The sequence below is a fragment of the Falco peregrinus genome, chromosome 3 (assembly GCF_023634155.1).
Source record: "Falco peregrinus isolate bFalPer1 chromosome 3, bFalPer1.pri, whole genome shotgun sequence".
In the NCBI taxonomy this organism is placed as follows: domain Eukaryota; kingdom Metazoa; phylum Chordata; class Aves; order Falconiformes; family Falconidae; genus Falco; species Falco peregrinus.
In genome coordinates this window covers 110826142-110851682 of record NC_073723.1, presented here as the reverse complement: position 1 = coordinate 110851682, position 25541 = coordinate 110826142, and the positions used below count along the sequence as shown (strand labels likewise).

General features: G+C 47.4%; 1 protein-coding gene across 2 annotated transcripts in view; it reads left to right on the top strand.

Annotated features, from left to right (window-relative positions):
- Positions 1-25541, top strand: part of FBXO42 (F-box protein 42) — a 48215-nt gene that overhangs the window by 18400 nt on the left and 4274 nt on the right. For both annotated transcript variants that reach the window (XM_055800059.1, XM_055800058.1), the window contains 3 exons: positions 49-165; positions 7167-7301; positions 24989-25142. In XM_055800059.1, the coding sequence (XP_055656034.1) occupies positions 49-165; positions 7167-7301; positions 24989-25142 (406 nt within the window). The remainder of the gene's footprint in view (positions 1-48; positions 166-7166; positions 7302-24988; positions 25143-25541) is intronic.

Below are 25541 nucleotides of genomic sequence, written 5' to 3'. Positions count from 1 at the left end.
TTGTTCCCAACCTGCCTCAAATTTTGCTGACATCTTGTTTTTCCCTAGGTGTGGCCCATCAGTGTTATCATGGCTTTATCAAAGCAGTGCAAGAAGGAAATATTCAGTGGGAGAGTCGCACTTACCCCTACCCGGGCACCCCCATCACACAACGCTTCTCGCACAGTAAGTAGCTGCTGGGGAAAGCTCTGCTCACCTTGATTTGCAACGGGAAGCTGCAACCGAGGGGTTTGCACTGCATCACTTGGGATGCAGCAGTGCCGCACGTGCCTGCCGCTGCAGCAAGTGTTTCAACAGGTCGGTGTAACGCACAGCTCTGCCAACACAAGCACTTTGCACAAGAAGAAGGATTCAGTGGCTGCTTGCAGTAGTTATTGCCTCATTGCTCCTAGGAAATGTTAATGGAGCTGGGGTGGGGGTTTTGCTTGCTGGTTTTGTGTATTTTACATGCAGCCACCTTTCCGCAGCTCCGAGTGTGAGCTGTGTCCTCTTTGAGAGAAACCACACGTAGCCCTAGACTCAAGTCATTACTGTCAAAGCCAATGAGTTTGCCTAGCCACGGCACTCAGGGATGTACGTTGGCTGCTTTTACAGCAGAACATCTATATCTGTGAGTAATATAATTTGGAGGAAGGCTGAGTGTGGGTGGCTTCAAAATAAAACAGAGAGCTGCATGTGAGAAGTAAGCATATTCACTGGTAGAAGTAAGCAATTCAGTTGACAATGCTGCTTAATGTGTGGGTGAATTTGCCCTGCTTCCAAGTTTCTGGAAGAGAACAGGAAAAGCGTTCCCATTGAGGGAAAGATACTTAAATAAAATGTGTTATTTGTACTGCAATAGCATGGAGCTGCCTCAGCCTGCTCCGCCATGTGATGTAGTCAAATATGACAAAAATTCAGTCTTTGTGGCTTCGTTGCTGGGTCTGAGCCCTCTGGGAGGCAGTTCTTCCGAGGAGCAAATTTCATTTTTCTAAAGGTAAATAAATGTGGTGTAAGCCGCGCGATTCCAAGAGCAAGCAGGCATAAAATTTTCATATTCCCAAGTAATAATTCATGAAGAAACCAGTGTGCAGCTTTCTGCCAAGACAAGATCAGGAGACACTACAGGAAGCTCTGGTGAAGTCATTGTGCTCTTCAAATATTTCCTTGTTCTCCTAAAGAATAAAAAAGGCACCACTATTCATTGCTTGTTTTTAAGTGGCCGCGTTAAAGTGCTTATTAATGACTTGCAGATTTGTGTGTGTATTCCCCTCATTTTTTGCAGCCTTTTGGCAACTGATGAGCTTTAAGGGCTAAGTAGAAATTACCTGAACAAGGCCCAAATACTGCACCAAAGACCACTGTGTGCTCTTCAAATTATTCTGCTGCCCACCAGGGGTTTCCTCTGAGCGTGCTGCTGTTACACTTGATACAAAATGAGTTGTCTTGCTAAAGCCACTGCCCTTGGAGCATGTAATCTGTATTAGCCTCGCTATTTGACAGTGTCCTGGCTCTAGTGAACCCTCCATTGCTACAGAAGCATTATTAATGCACCTTATGTCCAGAAGGCTAGTCTGGATTAACTTGTTTGCTGACTTAAACTGATTATTTATGTTTTTTTAAAGCTTTTTTTAAGTTTTCTGCATCTGCTGTATCTGCTTTCCCTACAACAGAGTGTTGGGTGTTCGTGGGTGGATTCCAATATTAAACTGAAGCTACAAATTATTAACTGCAGAAATTCAAACCGAATATCTGTTTGTGATCTAAAATACTAAGATGCGGTGAGCAGAGGTGAAGCAGGAACAGGAGGTTCAGGGAAGAGGGCAGTGAGGGAGGACTTGCAAACCCCTTTTTTAGGGGTGATTTGCCAGTTTTTGTGGGAAGACGTCATCTACCAGGCATGAGTTGTTTGAAGTCAGCTACTGTTGCCTGTTGGCATTAAAGAAGTGGCTAGGGCTATCTCTTTTCCAGGATTTATTAGAAATATCCCAGAAATGCTCATATGGAGCATAAAAGGACAAGCGAGAGAATTTTAAATAGTTGGAGGTCACTGTGTCATCTTATCAGTTCGGAAGGGAGTAATAGAAAAACTGTTTGATAAGGAATAATTAATGGAAGTTACTGTTGTCTCATGGAGAGGGAGTATTTGGCAAGGTCTTTGATCATACAACTGATAACAAACTTTATGGATGAGCGGTAGGTTTTCTAAAGGATTTGACTGAAGCTGCAGAACATCATACAATATCAGTAGTGCTGGTTTTTAGTTCTAAATGTACAGGTTTACTGGAAGACATGCTTCACGAATAGTTTTTTTTTTTTTAAAGCTGAACACCAGGTATAATGTTTGCTGTAGTCATCTAATTCTTTTTAAGCCCTAACGTATGAACCTACAAATATCATAGCAGGGCGATGACTCATGTGGTTAAATAACTGGCCACAATCAGGACACGATGTCAGAAGGCACAGGAATGCAGAAACGGAAAAGCAGCAGAGGAATGTCGACCGTTGTGCCAGAAATATTGATCTTTTGATGGAAGAGTGACTAATTTTAAATACTGATTATTTTTTTTCCATGCAGTCTGGGGAGCATGGCACCAACATGATGACTAATTAAAGCAATTTTGTGGTTTACCCTGAGAGGCAAGGGAGAGGTAGAAGCTGGAATGTTGTTTGTTTTACAGGATGGGCTGCTTTTGTACCAGAGCTACAGCTCTTAATATCACCCAGCTTTGCTCCGTATATCCCTGTCTTTTGGCTGCACTGCATCCCTGCACTGCAAGGAGCATGAAAATGGTATTTTAGAGAATAAGGAGATAGATGTGGGATTTTCTTTTTTTCCCCACAAAGATGTGGAGAGCTGGGCTTTCTGAGGTCTGGTGCATTCTTCTCGTGCTGCAACTTGCGGCGCAGTTGCTGTAAACATCTGTGCCAGCCAACAGGACCGGGTGCTTTCATCTGCAGCCCTACCTCCTCGGCGCCGCCATCCTGCGGGCTCTCGTGCCAAGCGTGGCTGGGCGTGGAGAGGTTACCTCCAAAACCCAGCTCCGCGTTGGAGGAAGCAGTGCCAGCAGCTCAATGTACAACACTTGCAGCATTGGCTTGGCAGGGTCCCCCTGGGAGCGCCAACGCCGAGGGCTGTCAGCCTTTAGCCGCAAAGCTGTGGTGCTGTTTTCAGCCGAGGGCCGTGTAGCAATGGGATTTCAATAGCCAGGCTGACTCTTTCCCCTCTTTCCGATGGGGATTACGACCTTTGAACTTGGATAGGTTACTTTATTTGATGTACTCAAAGTTTAAAAAGTCAGTGCCCTTTAATTATCGTGAAGGGCATGTGCTTTGCATTCAGTTTTCCCTTCCCAGCTGATCTTTATTTCAGTTATCTCACGCTCTGGGTGAAAGTCTCTGATGCTTTGTTATGCAGCACTGAGGGGAGACAGGAACATGTTCAAAGCAAGCTGGCTCTGTCTCTGTTTGGGTATCAGTGCCTTCAGACATCAGAAATACTTATTCTCTGCATTTCCAGTTACAAAGATGTGCCATCTCTGCATACTGAAACTCTGGGGGATGCTGAATTTTACTGGACTCTAAAAAACAACTAAAAATCCATTCAGTGTTTTCAACCCAAAAAAGAGCTAAAGGCACCAAGGACTTGCACCCTCCTCCCCTGATGTATTCTACACCTTTGCAAGGCTGATAAAAATTGCAGTTTTCACTTGTGCTGGTTTTTTTCCCCCTAATATTTTTTCCCCAGAAACTAATCTGTCTTCCTCAGCTTCAGAAGCTTTAAATGGTTTGCTAAGAAGTAGGAAAGCACAGTTTAAATTATTTTGGTCTAGGATTAAAATACATGCCATGCAGACGTCATGGTGCCTGGCTGGCTGGCCTGGCTTTTAAATCCAAATAGAGGAGAAGAATGCTGCCACCTCCCCTCAAAAATAATAAATGAGCTGTGCTGTTGTGTGAAAGCAGTGCCTGCCAAGGGCTTGGTGTGGGGAGGAGGTAAGAGGCTCTCGACCTGTCATGGTTTAGGTAGGGATTAGATTTCTAAGGAAGCTAAACCTTTCAAGAAAGGTGAAGTCGAAAAACCACGGCATTGCTTTGCACCAGGCTTTAATTGCACATACGTATGGTGCAAAGTACTGGCTGGTGCCTTCCTGGGTGGAGGTGACATTGCAGCCTACAAGAGGTCTTACCATGTAGAAATGATGTACGGTCGAACCTTAAGCAGTAGGTAAAGCTATAAAAATGCTCTTAATCGTTATTTCTTCCTCAATCCCATCCCAGGTAATTCCACTACACCACTGTTTATATACCCTCCACCCCAGACAGCTCCAAAGTGATGTGTCGTGGCATATGGGTGCATATTGTATTAGTTTGGTAAGACGGGTTGAGATGATGACAGTTCAGTTGCACGTAAGGACGTCGTGTGGATGCAGGCGGGGGAGAGCTGGGTGGTCTCATCCTGCGGAGCACATCCCGTGTCTTCAGCTCCCCCGTTCCCGCTGTGTGGTCAGCAGAGCGCCCTGGATTTCTCACTAAAAGCCAAGGCTGTGAGGGCTTCTGGCTTTTCAATAGAGGATCTGCATGACAAGCCCCAGGTCAGACAATGGGACCCACGGCAAAGGCCACCGGGCGTCATGGCATCCCCTGCCGAGCCGTGGTATTGTCTGCAGGCACTTGAATGTGCCGGTTTATGGCGTCGCAATTCAGAGCGGTGGGATGAATGTCGCTGGCGTATGTATGGGTGGGCTGTGTTTAAAGATCTCTTTCATGCTGGAAATACATACCTCTGGGCTGCAAAATTAGGACTGTAGGGCTGGGTCACTGGAAACCAGTGGCATGCTTGTACTGGTCTAGAGTGAAGCTGGAAGCAGGGACGACTTTTCGAGAGGATTTTCTCAGAGTAGTTTTCTCTTGCTATCAGAAGTAGGTTATCAGCCTTTCACTGCAGGTGCTCCTTTTATAGGTGCTTTTTTTTTTTCTTCCCTATCTTGCTGCTGTTTCAAAAAGGAAAAAAGCGTTTATGTCTGTACAAGCTCTGGAGCAGTCCTGTGTCCCATCAGGTCAGCTCATCTGAATCTATTTTTATTTTTTAACTGGTGAACAGCTGTGTACAACATGTGATGGAGAGAGAGAGGGAAGGAACGGTGCAGCTGGCACCCCTTGCCATGCATCTACCTCCACTTTTGCTTCAGCAGAGAATAAATATCAGTGCTTTTTATCAAAGCCGCTGTATTTGCATGCTAATCCTTCATCTTGTCACTTCCCTTGTGCTGGTTATTTACGACACCGTGTGGTTCTTAACCTGGAGGTGCTCTGTGGAGGAGCTTCTGCATAATCACGGGTGCTTCTCACCTCCATCTTGGACCCAGGGCCAGATGCTGCCCTGCGCCATGGGCTGCCTGCCTGAACTTTGACTTTTCCTCTTGCTTTTCGTGTTGGGCAATATATCGCTTGTCATCACAAGGGTGATGACTTCTGCTCCCTCTGAGCCCTGGCCGGTACCCTTCAGTGTTCCCAGAGCATAAAACATTGTGGCTTTCTACCATGCACTGGCACATGTGTGCACGGATATGGTTTATTGTGGTTTTTCGCCTCGCTAGACTTGATAATAAATGCTTGAGAAATCACTGGGGAGGCCTTGCTCATGTTGAAAGGGTCGATACTACTTTTTGATTACTTTTGGAGGGCACTTGTATATGAAGTTGGGCTTTACAGAGAGATACTTTGGTTCTGGGTGCAATTCAGGCAGTGAGTCCTCTTTTAGACAAGTGCCGGTGCTCCCCTGGCCGGGGCTAGGGGATTGCACACAGGATTTAGTGTTTTGGGACTATCCGTATGTGTGCTGCTGCATTCCTGGTATCTAGAGAGCTTTAAATATGTCCTGGGAGATGCAATAACAAACGGAGCAATGCCCCGGCTGACAGATCGAGGCTTCAGAAACAACCTTGTCTTTCCTGCCAGCCACACTGTCCACTTTTTACCAAAGCTCTGGGGGAAGAATTTTACAGAAAGCACAAGAATTGAGATATTTCAGGCTGTGTCAAGTCAAGGGAGGATTGCATTTCAAACACATTGCACGCAGGTTAGTGGAGCAGACAGCACCCGGCCGATCGGAGGGCACGGATGCTGAACCTGCTGCCTGATTGCCCAGCCCAGGAGCTGAAGTCACCTTGGCTCCTCGATCCTTGGCTTGCAACTGAGCAGCTGGTGTGAGTTTTGTCTATCAAAGCTGCAACCAAAGGATGAGCTTGCTCTTCCAGCGTTGCCATCAGGCACTTGTTCCACTTCTGAGTTAGGCAAGATGTGGAAGAGATGATGCTGCCTTGCAGGGATCTCCAGAACATGAAAGGCAAGGGGTCATCATACAAAGTCAACGGAGCTCATTGTGTTTGAGGAGGGAAATGCAGAAACTGGGAAATCCTCTTTGTAATTGCAGGGGTTTAACTTTCTGAGCACATTGGAGTCATGTTTATCCTCCAAGGCAGATAAGCTGAACGAGTCATCTTTACCTTATGTTTAATTTACTTCTTGTCAGAGGTGCCTGGGTGCCACAGGATGCTCGCTGCCAAAGGAAAACACCTGCATAATTTCTTTCTTGCTGCAGAGTTTGGTTTGGGGCCAAAAGCTCTTTATTTCCCTGGGTATCTTTGAGGGGCTATCAAGTGTGTTCCCTCCCCATTCCTCATCTTGCTGCCCAATCCTTTCCCATACAGAGCAGAGGGAGTGCTCACGTAAGATACACGTGTTTCAGTGGTGCTTTTTCTATGATGAAATAGGGTAAAATGCTGTCAGATTTTGAAAAGGAGAATAAATGACCAGGTCTAGGTACATGGGCCAGTTTCTTAATCTAATTTGGCGACCCTATAAACCATACGAACTAGCTTAGAGAAGTTAAGTGTGCTGAGTGCGTTAATTGTAGCTAATCTAATTAATTACAAGCTTCTAAGGCAGCTTTCTTTGCGCTTTTAGGAGCAGCTCTGCTTGAGAGGATAATCATCTCAGAAGTTCTTGCTGGAGGTTTACACTGGTCAGGGATACTCCTAAGCTGGCCCATGGTTTTATTGACATTGGGGCAGCCCGTCTGCTTTTCACCTGTCTGAAACCCAGAGGGGGGTATGGGAAACTATCTTCACCCAAAAACATGAAGGTCAAAGAATTAACTAATCTGTGCGTTTGCTTTTTTCCAGGTGCGTGTTACTATGATGCTAACCAGTCGATGTACGTGTTCGGTGGCTGCACGCAGAGCAGTTGTAACGCCGCCTTCAACGATCTCTGGAGACTTGACCTGAACAGCAAGGAGTGGATCCGGCCCTTGGCATCAGGTGAGAAGTGGCAGACGTGCAAACTCCCCCACTGCTTTATCAAAACTTACCTTGTTCCCAGGGCTGGCTGGTCTGATTCTGTATTTCCCTGTGTGTTTTATCATCTGACTGGTTTTCAGATTATATCCCTTTGGTTTTTTGCATCAAACTGTGCGTATCCTCATGCATACAGCACCGTGCTGCGTTGTTCCTCCTTGTCTGGAGCGGTTGCTTGGTGCTGGTTTGTGCCATGCCTGATGAGTGACACTTACCTGTGGCCGCAAGAGCCTGTGTTGATAAGTCATTGTCCCAAAGCTGAGATTATTAATTTTTCTAGTAACTTTGGTAGCTGCCACTTCAGGTATTTTGAGGAGTGGAGGAGACATGCCTGTGCGGGCTGCCCACAGCAACCAGGAGAGCGTGGGAAAACAGGTACATTCCTGCAGTCCGTGCGCTCTGAGCAGGGCAGGAAAATGCCACAAATTATTTCCCACACTGGTTTTTGTACTCAAAATTTTGTCACACACGGCACACTTGTTTTCCTCTATATTTCTGATTTTGACTAAAATAACTTTGAGAAAAGCAGAAGAATTGGGGGAAGCTCCTGGGGGGGAAGTCAGTATTAAACTAGCCATTTCAGCAAAAGCTTTACATTAACAAAGAGTAGGAAGAAGAAAAGGAGCTCAGCATCCACCAAGCACTCCTTGTGGACTGGTCTGCTTGGGTGCAGGCTCGCTCTAACCCTGCTTCGTGTGCTCTAAGTATCATGGGTTACATCATTATTGTTTAAAGTAATATTTTCTTGTCTGACACTTTTTTCTTATATAAAGTCCTCCAAAATGCAGATGTGACATTTGACCAATTCTCAGAAACTTTGAAATGTTAACATGTAACTTATTGCTTGATGACCGCTCACTGGATATCAGTCCGCGCAACTGGTTAATGTTTTGATTTGATTTTTTTGCGTCTGCGCGTGCACTCTATGATGCCTATAGGTGAGAATTAAGCAGTCATGGACTTAAAATGGAGGAAGAAAACAAACCACAGCCTTACACGTATGTGGAAAGTGGCTCTTGCTCTTCCTCCTCCCCTGCCGTAGCACTCTCCCTCTACTCAGGGGTAGAGAAGAGGCCATGGGTAGCATAAACAGGATACCGGGCAATGCAGACCTCTGCTCTGACCCAGGATGTCTATTCTTGCAGCCCAGCGAGTTCTTCCGTCGGATTGAATGTGGGGCACGACTCGCAGTTAACGAGTCCAGCCGTCGGCACCCAGCTTTGCTCAGTCACTCTCTTGGTATTTCGCAAAGTCAAATTCCCACTGCCTTACTAACAAATAACACTTTTAAAAGAACGAGTCCTGTGGGAATATGTGTCAGAGTTAAGTCCCATGGGAAGATCCCCCGAGGAAATATTTCTGCATGCTGTCATGAGCGCCTGTAGCGAGATGGGATCACAACTGAAACTTCAGGCAGTCTCACCGAACAGAGAGCGCTCTTGTTCCTTGGTCTTCAGAGAAGATGAGTCACCCCACGCTTGTGCCGGTGGTGGTTTCTTACACATAGCTGCGCGCTTTTTTTGGGTGGTTTTTTTTTTTTTTCCTGTGTGCCCTTAACCAGAGGGTTGGCACCCACTGCCTGGGAAAGAATAGTGACTGGAGGGGGCAAAAGCAGAGAGCTTTGAAACTTGGGAGTCAGATGTAAATAAGGCAGGAGGGATCTTTTTAAAAGAAGAGCTGACGTTGATTGATTTAACACTTGCTGTGTGTGCAGGCTAATTGCTTGTGGAGGCTGAGGAGGAGTTCCCACACCTGGCCCTATAGACTCTGTAGGGTAGGTCTTGCCCCAGAATAAGACAGCAGCTTTTCCACAAGGCTCATTCTTGCTCAAAGAGGTTTGATCACGCTCTACTTATGCCCTCATTAAGCATGGGCATCTTATCTAACGAGACCTAAAGGGAGTGGGAGCGTGGTGCCAGGGTGATGCTAAATGCTTTAGATGCAGCTCAGGTGAGCTGAAACAACTTAATCCTTTTTCCCTCTCTGAAGGGCTTTTCCAGGAGAAAACACCCTCTTTTTTTTGTTGTTGTTGTTTGTTCATACCTGTTTTCGTTTGGGTTTTCTTACTTGCAGGCATTAGATGACATGAGCGCTGGATAATTCATCTCCAGCCTGAGCTGCTGCACTTCATCTAGGAGTAAATATTTAGCCTTCAAAGAAATAATTGGCCCGTGTTTCTTCAGTCTCAGAGACAGAGGAGGGAGATAATTGTTTTTAAAAAACCCTAATTTTTGAGGTTTCAAAGTATTTTTTTGCTTGGATCTAAAACAATGGCATTGACTTTCTACTTATTAGGCTGGAGCAGAACAAGAGAGTTAATGCCTAGCTTTTATGTAGTGTTTTTTTGCTGGTGGAGTTTAATGCTCTACAAAGGAGGCTCTAAGGCAGCAGGATCTCTTATTTTAGGAACGTGAACAGGAATGCCTCTAAACTCTTCTCCCCCAAGCTCTTCTGGCCACTTTTGGAGCTACTTTCCACCTCTTCCACTCCCACATTAAGAGTTTTACTGGAGCAGGAGGGGAGTGATAATTAATGGCCCGTATTATGTGGGAAGCCTGCAATGTTATCCCAGGATAGGTGGTCCCTGGGAGGCAGGTGCCTTTCTCCGTGTGTTGGGGATGCTTTTTTTTTTTTAAAAACCTTTATTTGCATAATTAATCCAGGCATTTCTTTGATTTTTAGCCTATCTGCACAGAGAACTTGATGGAGGACTGGAGGTGGTTTACGCTGGAGTCTGTTTATCCAGCTAGAGGCAAGGGTTAGTCTCGACTCCTCTGTAACTCAAGCTGCAGCACGCCACTCTCGCAACGAGGGTGCAGGCAAGATGACTTTGGCGGTGATAGTCCTCTGGTCCTGTAGTGTCCCATCCCCCCGCCCCCTCCCCAAGAAACAACCTCTCGTGCAGCTGAAACAGCCAGGGAAGAAACCAAAATCCATTTGAAACAGAGATTCCCAGGACTTAATGCAATGGGTAATTGCTGCAGGGGTTCCCATAGTGTCAGCAACCCCGCACCAAAGCCCTCGCCTAGAGTCAGCTAACCCAGGATCCAGCCCTGGATCTGCGGCACTGGTGGCAGGGATTTTTCCTATTTCCATGTAGGTCTGTGAAACACTCTTGATCCTTCCATCTCTGTGCGATGAAAACTGCTGGCAGGTCCTGGGAGAGGCTGCCTCGGCCATCAGCACAGACCCAGACCCTTTGTCGTCGTCTGTGTCTCCTGCTTGTGTCATCCTCAGGCTGCAGTGGATAATTTATAGGTAGAATTGAGAGCATATCCCCAGGCAGTTATCCATCTGGCCTGCCTGTGCTATTTCAGACTGTGTGTTTCTGCAGACTTTCTCTCTTCCTGTATTTGTTAGTTTATATTCCTCAGGAGCCCGGCACTTTGCCTCTGTCTGTCAGAACTGTACACTAAACTGGGAAATACCATTTTTAAATCAGAAATATAAAAATTCCAGTAGTTTTTGACAGTGTTCCCGGAGGCTTAGGGGACAAAGGTGGAAAGCTTTTCTTTTTAAAACTGAGGCCTTTACTGTGCTTATAAAGTACAGAATGATGATATAAGGACTGGGTCTTTGCAGGGAGAGGGGTGCTAGCTGAAGTCCTACAGGATCTGTGCATCCTTCCTGTTGTTTCTGCTTTGTCCTCAGCCAAGTGTGATCCCCTGCTTTCCTTCCGTCTTCCCTGCAGCTACCTGGGAAGGCGAGAAAGCTGGAAAGACCCCAGTCCCTGCCCTTGACACAGTGTGTTTTCCCACTGCCAGGCCGTGATATCCCACTCTGATATCAGGGGAGTTTAGGAGACTTGCGGCTCCACTTTTCCTGTTTGCTGTGAAAAGGCTCGCCGTGCAGCCGGCCCTGCATCCACCCTTCCGCTGGGGGGGTAGAACTCCCCAGGACTTGTTTCCTGGTGTTTTTGTCTCCCTACAGTCGTGCTGCATTTGCTTTCACTGGAGAGGTGGGAAAGCTTCTCATCTCTTTCTCAGAATTTTAGGACAAAATCAGGCTTGGAGGCCAAACTTGTTCATTAGATACTCTGATCCTTTCTGTCCACGTTCACAGTGTCAAGATGTAGCTGCATCAGAGCAGCTGATCTTCCCTTCTTCAGCCTGAAAATAAGTAGAGACCTTCAGCCTGAAGTTTGCACTTAAAACCTCCCGGGTAGCCTTAACACAGCACAGTAAGTGTGCAAAAAAAACCCCTCTCCCACATCCATTCCTCTTGGCTCTGTTCTTCCCCCAGGTCCCCTCTGTGCTTTGAGTGGGAGCTGCTGGAGTTTGAGGATCAGGTTTCCCCTTGTGAGCTGAGGGGAAGGTGCCTTTGATGGTGTTGTGTCAACAAAACTAACAGCCCAAAGGAGGTAGGAGAGTCTCTGCTGTCACCTGCCCCAGGTGATTGTATCAGATGTGGTCCCTGTGCGGTGGGAGGCTCTCTTGGCTGGAAGAGAAACCTGCCTGTTAGTTGTCGAGCACAAGTGGAGTGGTTTAGCCTTGACAAAGCTGTGCAAAACCCTTGCCTCCAGCAAAACAAAATGCCCTGTTTTCATCATCTCCTTACAGAAAACAGCGGTAAGTTTTCAAAACAGTTGGTGAAGTTTCATAATGCTGGTCCCAATCTGGAGTGAGCTTCCTTGTTCGTGGCCTCAGCAGTGTGAGCTTTGTGGAGCTGGAAGAAGATGTGAGCCACAGCGCAGGACTGGACTTCCCAAGGAAGGCAGGTGGTCATGCAGCTGAGATCCAGCAGATGTCCAGCCCTTCGCATCCGCACATTGGTGCAGCACCTTCATCCACAGCTTAAATAACGGACAGGACCTGTGGCTGCAGGGCAGTCCATGGGGAATGGTGGGATTTCTAAAGAGTAAACAGTTGTTATAGTAGTGGAAACCTCCTCATGTTTGGATTTAAAACCCACTGTGTCTGAAGATCTCTTGAGATCGCAGATTGTTCAGTCCTTGGTTGTGTTTTGCCTCTTCTTTTTTCTGAACAGCAGTAACCAGCTGAGACTCATTGCTGAATTATTCTGCCCTGATCCCTGTATTGCAGTTCTTCTGTTCCCATTGCAGAGTGACTTGCTTTGGGTATTAAAAAAAGCCCTACAAAATCCTGACCTGACCATGCTGGTAGCCTCTCAAGCAGCACTTTTTGTCTGGGGACTGCTGCTGGTCCCCAAGACTTCAATTGCGAGATGTTTCTTAGCAAAACAAACAATTCCCCCATACACAAAGACGGAAACCAGGAGAAGCAGGTTTTGAAAATAAACTTCCAAAATTTAGCCCAACTCATTTCCACTTACAGCCCTTGAGGGGAGGGCAGCAAAAGGGTTTTCATGTACCCGTGGGTTTCTGAACTTGCTGCGGTGTTGAACAGCGCTTTTTAATTGAAGGCACGCCTAACTTTTAATAAAAGTTTGGGATCACCTTGAGCACACTGAAGCCATGTCATAGCTGCTGGCCTCCTGGGAATCAAAAGAAGTGAAAAGTTGATACCTGGCACAGAATAACATCTCTAATTATGACTGCAGCTGCTGGCTGCGGGTGTCTGATACTTCAAAGTAGAACAGGTTAATGGAACGGATGGAAATCCCTTGCAGTATGTACGGTGTCTTTCTGCTGTCGTAGTATTAAATGCAGCCTGGAAGAGAGGAAAGCTTTTCTCCAGCTCTTTTCCTGATCTGCTTTGTTTCTTCCTCATCGCCCTTTGAATTTAGTAGCAGTTGGGCATACTTCTGCCTTTGCAGAGCTAAAACTTTCCATGTTATCATCAAAACCCTCCCTGACTTTCCCACCATGATCAAAATGCTCTTTGAGCCCTCAAGTCCGGAGTGACTTGACCCCGTTGAAAACTCTGCCTGACTGGAGCTTGCTTATCGCACAGCTAATTGCTGCCCTTCTTGAAACAAAAACACGAGTTTCTGGGCTTCGTTCTGTCCCATCCTTTGGGACTGACACTGTCGCAGCATGGGTTGCTTGGCATTGCTTTCTGTGATTTAAATATATTGAGTGCTTTTCCCCTCTTTGGGCTCACAGGTTTACAAGGAGGTGAGTAAGCACTCCTGCAGAGTGGTAGTAGCCTTTGACACCTGTACCCTCCAGCCTGGTGTTGTCCTGTCAGGCTGGGAGTGACAGGGAGCACTGAAGGATATGAAACCTTTCTGAAATTCAACCTGCAGGGCAGAAATAAAGAGGCAAAGTGCATCTTTTGAAGAAGCATCCTGGTAACTAGAGAAATCTAACTGGCAGTACGTACAGAAATGCTGCAAAGCACAGGATGTCGAGATCGTCTCGTTGCAGGTATGCAGGGCAGTAGCCTGCTGCTCCCAGGTGAAAACCGTGTCTGTGCAAGTGTTAAACAATTTATATTGCAAAACATAACATTGCAGGGAGTGGGAGCTGGGTTTGCTGCACTTGGAAACAGCAGGCTATGCCCTGCTCTCCGAAGGAAGCAACATATTTGAATATAGAGTTTAAACTTCATTACTGCCCTTCCAGAGAGCGAGCCCAGAGCTTGTTTGGCAGGCTCTGAGCTCTGGCTCTGCAGTGCTCGGGGGTTTCTCAGTGCCTTTTGGTCCCTCAGTTAGCCTGTGCGAGGCAGACAGGATGCTAATTTCTTCTTTCTTTGCTTGGGTGGTTTTGAAAAATCTCTTGTGAAATGTGTGTTATTAAATATGAAATATTTCAAGGGCAAGAGATGAAGAATCAGCAGGTGAAGGTTTGAGGTTTTGGTTTTGGGGTGTTTTTTTTCAAAAGCTGTGACACCTCATTGGGAAAGCACTGCTTGTGCGTGGAAGGCTGGTTTACAGGATTAATCCATCGCTGTTTGGTTTCAATAGGACTGCTCTGTGGCAGTGATTAGGTGCCTAATCTGAGTGGGTTTAGGTTTACAACGCACATCTACCCTCCCTTTGATTTGCCCGGGCCCTGTCTTCCGCCGTTCTCGTGGCCTCTCTGACTGTTTGTGCTTTAACCTCTGATCAGCTTGTCATCTCAATCCATTGTCTTCCAAATTTTGCTCATCCAGCGTTGCTTCTTGTGCGCGGGGTAGCTCTTGCCCCATGGGATGGACACCCTGCCATAGCTGACCCAGCAGCATTGCATGGATTACACCAGGGATGCAGAGGTAGAAAGTGCATGTGCAAATTTGGCATGTGATCTGCTGTTTGCAAGGATCTATCCTGCACAGGCAGGAAAAGCCAAAAGATTCCTCTCTTCTTCCCAGGGCTCTTGGAGGCTTTCTGCCTGGGAAATCTGTTCCCTACAAAAAAAAGGCAGCTGCTTGGAGAGACCGGTTGTTTAAATGCTTCAGAAGTAAAGCCCTTAAACTCTTCAGCTGCTCAGTGTGATGGGAATTGGATGTGAACTACTGCTACCAGGGTAAAAAATATACCTGTGCCTCCTATTGAGCACCGCACCTGAAAACCATCTTGCTGTGTGGCTTTCTCCATTCCTCCATCCCTGAATCATGCCTGGCTGCCGCCTGCCCCTTGCTCCAGCTGGCCTTCAGTAAGTTATCCTTACCAGTGCACCCGAGCCGCGTTCCTGGAGCATTTCCAATTGCTCCCAATATCTGCAGAGGTCATAAAGTCACTCCATAACTTCATTCCTCTCTTACAGCTTGAGGATGGGGGACAGAGCCTGTTCAGCAATTAAAATAAGGAGTGACTGGTCCTCACCTTGTCCACAGGGATGCTGGGATGCTACTGTTGTTGCCTCTTCAGCATCAGCATGTGCGTCATCGCAGGAATGCGGTGCCGGAGGCAGGCAGAAATCGCTTTGAAGATGCCAACCCGCCCGCCTGCACATGGAGGTGGGAATGGGCCCAGGACTTGGGACCAGTGGCAGCAGAGCCAGCTTGTGTCTAACGAGCTGTCACAGTGGTGCTTGGAGACTTGGTAAAGATGGTTTTACATCAGCAAGCCAAAACAACTGGTAGTTTCTTTCTCCTGTTCCCTGCTTTCAGTGCACCGTGATCATTGGAAATTCAGCAAATTTTTATCCGTAGGTGAAACATGGAGGGGAAAACAGTCCCTGCTGTGGGAAATTTGCTTCTCGGAGCGGTGGCTCGCCTGCTTTTGTCAGCAGGTCAGCCAGGCATGTCTGACCATGGCGCTTCCACAGGGGAAGATGCTTTACCCTTTGGATGCCCTGCTATCCTGCCTCGGACAGTTCAGCCTGATGCGGGGGAGTACAAAAGGGAAAAAGCAACAGAGGAAGCTGGGAGAGAGGTGGCTCGAAGGGAAGTTGATGTTTTAAGCGATGATCAGGTTTTCCTCTTCCCTCAGTACAGGTCCAGGGACTTGTGGTCCTCTATAAGGCAAGAGGTAAGCTGAGCATCTGTACTTTGGTGCAGAAGTGGAGTCAGGCAAGGAGATCCCATGCATCCATTCATCCCTGAGCCTGTGGGTTTGTTTTAGTCCATAGGATGCTGAATTCCTTTTGTTGAGATCCCTGACACAGAGAACCTGGGTCTCTGTGTAGGCTGCAGTCAAGACAGCCCTGAAAGAGGGGAGCTGGTTTTACTTGCCTTTCCTTGTTGCATTTCACTGGCTGCCACCCTGTCTGTCTTGTGTTCAAAAGGAGACATCCAGCTGGTCAGCAGAGCTGCCAGGAGTTTTTCGGAAGTGCTTACTCAAACGGGAGCTGGCGACCTTGCCATGGTAAAGTCAGCAAGTCTGCGCATCTCATAGAGCAAGAGCCTCAATAAGGAATGGTTTCGATAAAACTCTTGTCTCCTGAATGATGAAAGGTAGAGGGATTTATTCAGGATTTTAAATCAGCCTGTATGGCAGTTGTCACTCTAGAAGCTTTCTTGCATGTGTCTGTGTGGAGCAGCCCTTCTTAAGACACTATCAGCATGGATTGAGCAGAACGGCATGAAAAATAGCTTGTTGCTTTAACTTTGTCGGATTTAGATTCTCAGAGAAAAGCTCCCTGGACGCAGATCCCTCCCGAGATTTAATGGAAGAATTTTTCCCACTATTGCCTTTATCAGCCTCCGGGAAGGATGCAGAGAATTTTTAGCCTCCCTGGTGCCCGTTTGTGATGCACAAAGGTAGCCTCGAGCAGGGACTGGGCGAGGGCTGGCTGATGCACACCACTTTTCAGCATCGCGGGTAGCACGCGCTCATTTTAAACATGACCCCTAGGCCATCTGAAAATACTACCGACGAGTGTGCTATACCAAAATTGGGGAAAACTATTTGTAGCCCTGTTGGTAAATAAGAAGTCCATAATCTGTAAAAATAGGTTTGTGGGGTTAGGAGTCCTTATATAGGCAAATAACTAGTGGAGTCTTGGTGGTGGTGCTTAGCATCTGGTAGCTCCCAATGAGTTTGGAAACTTCTGAAGGTCTCACACATCTGAGAGTTGGGTACCTGCTGTTGAAATGATGAGCAGAAATCTTTCTCTTGCCAAACTCCTTCCTCCACCTGGGAAAGCCAGCGCTTGGAGAACAATTTGCTTCTTCATGGTCTCAAGGTGCAAGCCTGTAATCTTTCAAACCAGTACTTCCCTCAGCAGAACTTAGGGTTGATTTTGCAAGAGTTTATTTTTTCTATAAAGAGGTTTTTTTATTTGTTTTACTTTCGGGGGTCTGTGTTTTTCCTGACAGTTGGTTTCACAGCCCTGTGGAGAATTTAATTTCTTGCAGATACCTGCTTGTCGGAGTTTGGCTGACTGGAGCCAAGGTATTTGCAAAGTGTCAGGAGGCTGTGAGAACAGCCAAGGCATCTGTGAAACCACCTATTTTCTTTCCTTTTCAGGAAAGGAGGCTTAAAAATATGCAAGCAGGCGCCCCAGCCACATACACACTGGTTGTTTACATTGGTGTTGTCTCGGATATAATTAATGCATTGCACCAGAGAGGAAGCTGATAGCCTGAAATCGGCTCCTGCCTGAGGCTGGTGCTGTCATCCCGGCCGTTGCCCTCGGCAAGAGGCGCGGGAAGTACCGAGGTGCGATAGAGGTTTCTCTGACCATGAGCTCCCTGGTCATTTTGTATCAAGTTATTCCTTTCTCCTCCCGGGTCCCTCACAAAGCCATCCTTCCTTGGCAGGTACATCCATCATCAGGGGCACCTCCGTTTTGGGGTCAGTGCAAGAAAACCCTGCTATCCCATGGCTAGATCATTCTTATCAGCTGGGGAAGGAGCTTTGAGGAGCCTTCGGAAAGGTCCTGCTGAGAGGCTTCGGGCAGGCTATGCTGACATCTATCGGCAAGAGCTCCTTCCAAGGCAACCCAGCCAGCAGGCACGCTTCCCGACTCGAGGTTTGCCTTCTTGAAGCCTTTGCCTGAAGGACCCTGTCCACCAAGGTTACGTATGCAATACTCGAGACTAAACACACAATATTCCCTTTGCAGTCTATACCCTAGCCAGCGTGACGTCCTTTCAAAGACTCTTTAAACCCTCGCGCTGCGTAGCCTGATTTTACATCTTTCACAAAAGCAGCTGCAGTAAAAAAATCTCCTTAAATCCGGTAGGCATGCGGAATGACGAAGCACTAGCTCATGCTTGTTTGCGATCCAAAAGGTGAATATTTATTCCTGACTTGAAATATTTAGCGAGTTTGGCATTAAGCACTAGATTTACCAGAACAAGGGAGAAGAGCGCACTTCTTGTGTAAAGAAAGCGTAGTGCAGGAACCGACGGCTTGCAAATGAAAATAAGGGGGAAGACAGCAAGTGAGGGAAGGGCTGGTTAAAAGGAAGATGGAAAGAGCCGGACTGAATGTCCCTTTGTGTGTTATACTGGGGTTTTCAGTAGGTAGGTGTTTTGTTTTCAGTAAGAAGTTGCATTCTCTTTGCAGCAAATTCCAAGACGAGCGTAGCCCTGCTCTTCCCAGCGCTGAGCTTTTTGCATTTACTCCAGTAGACTTTTCTGCCTGTGCCCACAGGATACTCTTTAAAGGATGGTTGAGGTTTTTTTAGCCCCGTGGTAGCTATAACCTCACCAAATTACACAGCAGCCATTTCCTGAAATGCCAATAATTTGGGGGTTCTCGGACGTCTGAAATGCCTCTGCTGCCTCCCTCGTGCTGTGGCAAACAAAACGGGAGCGTGACTTGAGCAAAAAGTGTGGAGCTCAGCAGAGCTGGGGCACGCTTCTCCGCTAACCCACACATACCTCGGTCCCTTCCCTACAATTAGCTGGTTATTATGGCGTTGTGTAGTCTGATACAGCAATTTCCATCCCTCCGTTTGCCTCCTGGAGGGAAGACAAGTCACAGGAGCTGATCAACCCTTTCTCTGCAAGCGCTGAGCTCTTTAATTGGCATCAGAGCTGTTTTGTGTAGGATGTCAGGCTGTTACTCAAATCACTTGAAAGACTACAGGGTACAGTATCACTGAAGGGGCGGGGGGGGGCAAAAAAACCCAAATATTAAAGCAGAGAGAGGTGGATTGCTGGCTGGCTTTTTGATTCCACCCACCTAGAGGGAAAAACAGCTTTTGCAACAGCGGCACCCTTTACCGCAGGGCCAAATTTGCATTTCCCAAAACCAGGTGAGATGATTGCGAAGGGGAACATGGCATGACCTCACAGCACCTCGGAGCGATGCTGCTGGTGAGAAACACCCAGGGTGGACTCCAATAAAACCTCTCCTGCAGCATCGAGGTGCATGAATTGCAGCGGTGCTTATTTGCAGCTATTAAGAGATAAGGGGGCAAAGCTCCGGGGTGTTCTGGCACTCTTATCTCATTGCTGTTTGCTCAGCTTGCTGTGTAAGGACATTTTTGCCAAGCATTAGCACAGAGTGACTCAGTAATCCTGTTGCACAGGGTTCAGAGGACACTACCTCTTTTCAACAGCTTTATCGGGCTCGGAGTCACAGCATGTAAGAATTTCCTGGCTTTAAAAAAAAAAAAAAAAAAAAAAAGACTATAACATTGCAAAAGCTTGGAGGTGACTTATCCTCCACGGCGGGGATTTCTGCCTCCACCTTGTAAAGACTGCAGGAAACCAGACCTTTGGTTTGACGCCGTGGGTTTGACTGGGCTTGTACCATGGGTCTGTGTTATTGCAGGGTGGGATTGCAACACTGAGAGCACAGTGGAAACTTTTCTGTGTGGAAACGTCAGGGGGGCTGCTGTGGTTTGGTTACATACTGCCCCTAAACTGCAAAAAACCCTGCCAGTTGTGCACAAATATTTCCCCTGCTACCTGAGGGGTGTTTTGTAGGTAGCAGATGTATGTGTCTACAGAGGTTTTGTTTCCCTGCTGGGGAGACAACTCGCATCTTGTTTAATTTTTCTTTAAACTCTTACAAACTGAATTCCTGTCTACTTCTGAGCAAGGAATTTTATTTTTTTTTAAGTCAGATTTGAGGGAACACTAAATTGCATGTGGCTTTGGTAAGGGAAGATGATACTTTCCTGGCTCTTAAAAGCTTTAACATTTAGGCAGGCCCAGCTAAAGCTGGTCTTGAAAATATTCATAGTCCCAGTGCCCTGTTTTGAACATTTTGGGGATAAAACCAGGTGAATGTCAGATGCTGGATCTGAGACGGCTGACCAGTGAGTCCTCAATGTTGGGGTTTGACTTGGAAAAGAGCTGGTGTGCGATGTGCTGGGGAGATGTCCGCTCTTCTCACAGGGGCTCTCCTTTGGTGTCTCCCAAATCCGATGCTAATACTGGGATTGCCAGGATGCTCATCCTCTGCTGGTCACGCTGTATTCCAGCCTCTGGACCCCTGCTCACCAGCTTGTTGCCTGCCTTTTGTGAAACCTCGCAAACTGCTGGCAGGGGGAAAGCTTTTGGGCAAATCTGCAGACTGCTGTGGAAAAATCCTGGCTGGCCTGGGAAGCAGAGGGATTTATTATATTTTCCTTCTCTGGTTTCTCTTCCCATCGAAGGGGAAAGATTTAGGGATTTCAGGCTGTCATGTGAGTTTGGGATGGACCTTCGCATAATGGAGTGTAGTCGAGGTAATGCCTTGACCAGGGTAGATGATGGTGCTGGGGTTGATGAGGTTTGCAGATTTGGACCTCTGATTTGGCATCTTTAAGTCTGCCAGCCTAAATGCTGGGCTAATAAATCCTGGCAGAGCATCAGGCCAGCTGCTGCCGGTCAGTTGGAGGCAGCGCAGCAGGTTTCACCCTCTTGCTGAGCGGTCGGGGGAGAGCAGGAGCTCTGCATTCTGCATGCTGCTCCCCCAGAGCTGCACATGGTTTAAAACAGCAACAGGACAGGGTACCGCTCCTGCAAGGAGAGCTCTGAGGCAGGGCTTTTGTAAGTCGGAGGCAGAGTGCGTTAAGTCCAAGCCATCCTTTTAGCCTTGTTTCTGCTGTGACATCCAAGAGCTGGGTCCATTTTTTTTTTCCTTTCTCAAAAGGAATTTGCTTTTTACTGCTTCTCTTTGACTCTCTCTAAGCAACGCAAGCTCCTTGGGGTGAAATCCTGCACAGCCTTTTGTTCTTCGGCAGGTGGGTTATACTGAAACACTCTGACTTTGCAGAGGTACAAACCATTTGGGAAGCACCAGCACCAGTCACTAGCAAATGTTGCTTTTCATACCTTACTATGCAGATTTAGCTTCTCCCTCTAGCTTTTTCTTTGGGATTATAATGTGCTCCATTGCTCATGTGACCACCAAATTAAGCATGTCCTTGTGATGGGACCTGATTTGTTGAAGAAATATAATTTGTTCACAGTGAGCAGCTGGCTTTGGCAGGCAGCTGCTGTGTTTCCAGCGTGGCTTGAGCCACAGTGGAGCAGGATCATTGCCTTGTCCCTTCTTTTGCTGGTGCAGGTGGTGGCTATTAGCCCCGAGCCCTTCCCTAGGAAGGTTTCATATGCCTTTGGTGTGCAGATTGCGGGCGGCTTTTGAACCTGGGAGCTTGGCTTCCTTTGCACCTTGAAATCCACTGGTTGCTGGACAAGCTCACTTTAATTTCTCAGCTTTGAAATTGGAAATGCGGCTGTGGGCCTGTTTTTGTTTATCCTAGCATCTTGTGTAAATGGAATCAGCTGGCGATGATGGTGATCAGCTCACTGGAGTTGTAGGGAGAATAGCATCCTCCCTTGCTGGAGCTAAGGTGGCTTGAGAAATCCAGCAGATCAGGCAGTAGCGGCTCCTGGTTGTTATTGGTAGCTCTAGTCTCATCTGCCTCTGTTGTAATAAAATTCCCCAAAATTTATCCCCTTGATGCAACCCCAGAACTCTTCCCCCCAGGATGGTGCAAACCTTTGGCTCACTCCAGTGCATCTCTTTTACAACATTTCCCCAAACGATATCGATCCGAACCTATCCTTTCATCTGGGTAATCCCATCAAATTGGGCACCTTGTATTGTTTTCCCCACTTCATTTTTATTTTAAGCTGCACTTGGTATTCGTTTTTGGAGTTGCTCGGGGCTGCACCTACCATAGGAAAAGGCTCATCTGGAAATCAGTTTTACACGTGCCCTTACAGCCAGGCTTTTATTTTGTGGCCGCTGATCTCTGCGCATGCTGCTCAGTTGCATTAGACGGCTGAATAAATGGGCTTAAAAAATGCTTATAAGGACAGATCCTAAATAGATAGCATCCAGAGCTTGTGTCAGAAGCGATCAGAGGCTAGCATTTCTCTTCCAAACATCCGTGGAAGCCGGAGATCTGTGTTTGTGTTTTGAAAAGTATGTATCTGCTTTGCGAGCCAGGAAAATCCATCAACTGGAAAAAAAAAAATAGCTCGGACCAGCTTTTAGCTGCTCATTCTGACTGAATAAACAGCATCAGCTGTAAAGAGATGTTGCCTTCTATGTTTAGGAGTAGTTAATTGTGCCTGCACTCTCTGCCTGCTTAAATTCTTATCCCCAAGGAAAGATAATCAGATACCAGGCTGGATGGTGTTATCAGGGTGTGGAGCTTGGAAATCCAGCCAGGAAGAGTCCTCTCTGCCCTCTGACCAAGGGAGCAGCAGAAACCAGTGCAATTAGCTAACGATGTTCTTCTGCAGGCACTTTGGTCCCTGGTGAGGAACAGAAGCCGTTTCATTTGCAAGCGTAATCCGGGAGAGGAAGAAGCCCTCCCGTGTCAAGTACATTCCTGCTGGCCTTTGAAACGCTGCTCGGCACATCCTCTCAAGAGCTCGGACTTTGAGCAGGTTGTTACGCGCCCCATGTAGTGGAGCGGTGTCCCTTTGATGTCCCTGCTCCCGTCCCTGCGCTCTCTGCATACTTGAGACCTGAAGTCACAAAGGCTGCCGGTCGCCTTCCCCCCTTTGCCTGGGCAGGGCAAGCTTTGCTCTGGCTCCCTTGGGGTGCTCCGGCCCTTCCCAGGACAGTGGCAGCAGCACCCAGCAGGTCCCCTCTGCTTTGGAGAGATAAGCTGTATGAATTCCGCAGGTTTCAGCTGCTTTTTGTCCACGTGTTTCACTCGAATGCAAGATCGCTGAAGCCCTCTCGGGTACAACAAGCTCGTGGTGCGTGTCTCTTGCAGAGAGCATCTGTAGATATCCCGGCTGCCCGGTTGGAAGAGGTTTTGAGAGCCCAACTGCTCTTTGACTTGTAAAACCCAGGTTTATTTCCTGCATTGCAGAATGAAACTCCGCTCGCTTCCAACCGTACAACATCCAATAACAGGCAAAGCTTCCTGAAAAACCAGGGCTAGCCTCTGCCCTGGGCTGTTTATCTGTTGTTGACTCATTTGGGAACCATCTCGGTGTCTGAGGTTGGGGTTGACCTTCAGGTTACAGCAGTAGGAGGGTGGCACCATCCCAGACCATTCGGAGCGAAGTGCCAATCTGTTTCTCCATCTTGGGATGAGTTTAACTAACCTTTTTTGGTTTAAAATACCCCAATTTAAAACCAGCACCTCTCACCCCATGCTGCCTTGTGGCATCCTCAATGGAGAAAAGCTCAGCCAGCCAGTTCTCTACAAGTCAGGTAGAAACGTTTCTGGCAGTCTAGCTTGTGATGCCAAGCTTGGGAGAGCAACTTTAGGCTCTTGCCAGGGAAATATTTAGGCTGGAAACCTGCTGGTGTGGATTAATGAATTGCACACAGCCACGGAACGAGCCAGGAAAACAAATGTGGGAACAAAGAGTAACCAAATGTGACCCTCTTCTGGCACTCTCATCTTTAAGGAGACCTTAGGTGTAGCTCTGGCCAGGCTATATATGTGCCACAGCAGAAGAATTGTTTCCTGCACAGCTTTATTTCCCTTTTTCCCCTATAGCTGTATACCTGAGCAGCAGCAAAATGTGCTTTGTCCCTGGAGAAAAGCTCAGGCACTCTACAGCCATCTCCTCTGTGTCTGGCCGGGGTTTGCTTTTTGGCTGGGCTCTTAACCACCCACCACCTGGAACCCATCGCAATCAAATTGCTTTTCTCAGCTGCAGCATCTTAAAATAGCTGCTCTGGTTTCTTTTAAAAATAGTCTGTTCTGCATGTCATTACCTGCTAAAAATTCTTCTCCAAGTCCTATTAGGACATTGGAGGAGAGAGGTCTGTTTGGTGTATCGGCCTTTTTGGAGAGGGTGACGGTGCTTCTGTGGCCACGTGCGCTGCCTTGCCCTTGAGCTGCCCTCGCTTCCCACGGCTGGGCACGCGCATCCGTGTTTTTCGGGTGATGTATTTTAATTATTTTGAAAGCGTGACTGCAGAGGTAGAGGAATCTGCCTGGTGCTGGTGACAGCTGTGGAAAGGAGGATGCTCAGACACATCAGCCCTGGCTGGAGAGGCTTTAGCTTTTCCTGGGAAGCAATTTGGCACCAAACGCATCAGCAAGGTAGCGACACAGCACCTCGGGCTGCTGGAGTGGGCAGCGTTTCTGGTTTTGCAGCAGACTGCGGCCGATTTCCTGACATAAATTCAAAGGGATCCAATCCTTTGATAGCCACCCTCACAAAGGGGCTCGTTGCATTGAAGTTGCTCTTGCTCTGAGCCAGTTAAGGACTGATGTGGTGGCAGCAGGGTCATAACAGAGCAGCAGCAGGTTGAGAGGTGAGCTCTGCGCTTCACTGCACTGCAGGAAAACCTCTGGGGTGTACAGCATTTTCCAAGCATGGCAAATCGCAATGGCACCGAGCCCAAGAGGTCACATCGTCTGGCTTGTGCAGGTCCTGCTCAGGAGGTCCCTGCCCCCTGCAGAGCCTTTTGAACCTTAAACAAGCCAAGCAAAAGGTTTCTTAGTACTATTTTTAGAGGAGTGCTTTTTTTCTGCGGGCTCGAGGAGTGACTTAATTCACACAGCAAAGCGTTTAGGGTTTAATTGTGCCACTTGACAAAAAAAAATGTGATTTGGTGCACGCTGCCGCTTGTGAGTACCCGAGCGATCTGCCACGAGTGACTCTGGATGCGCTAGAATTGGTATTCGTTCTCCCCCCTTCCTTAGGGAGAAGTTACTCGGTATTTGGAGGTAATTATTGCTTTTATTCTGTGCTAAAGCAATAATTTCCAGGGATGCACTCAAAAACTAGCAATTTCCTGCCAGTGAGTGACAGATGTTTTGCCATACATGAGATGTGCTTTCAGGCTCCTACTAATTATGATGACACAAATCGGCTGTAGTTTTCTTCCCAGGCTCCCAGCTCTAATTTTGCCTTCTTTTCTGCATATTTTTTTTTTTTTTTTTAAAGGTAGAGTCCATGTGTTGTCACACTTCAGTGAAACAGATGCAGAGTGCAGTGTCTGTGTTCAAGCATGGTTTCTTAACCTTCCTTTTCTCTATCCCTGCCCAGGTTCGTATCCCTCGCCCAAGGCTGGCGCCACGCTGGTGGTCTACAAGGACTTACTTGTGCTTTTCGGTGGGTGGACGCGGCCGAGCCCTTACCCTTTACACCAGCCGGAGAGGTTCTTCGATGAAATCCATACGTACTCACCCTCCAAAAACTGGTAAGAGCACATCTGGATTCAAAGCCCAGGCTTTGATCCTGTAAAAATGTGTCTGTAATGCAGCTGGAGTAATGCCGGAGGGTGTCTCTCTGAGCCCGCCTGGGAAGCTATGCACGGCCCTGGTTTCCTAGGTGTGTCTAATCCTGGTGTGTCTGCGATGCTTTTAATGAAACGAACCAAAAAAAAAAAAACCAAAACCAAAAAGCTGAAAAAAACCACCCCACAAAAGCACACCGGAGATGTGGACATGCTGCTGTCTAGCACTTCTTGGCTGGTGGTTGCTTCCATATGGCTCTCGACTCATACTTAAAAAATGCCAGGCTCCCGGAGGGCTCCCGGCCAGCCAGGTGGGAAATCTGGATGTGAATATTTTAAAAACTTAATCGATGTAGCTGGGAG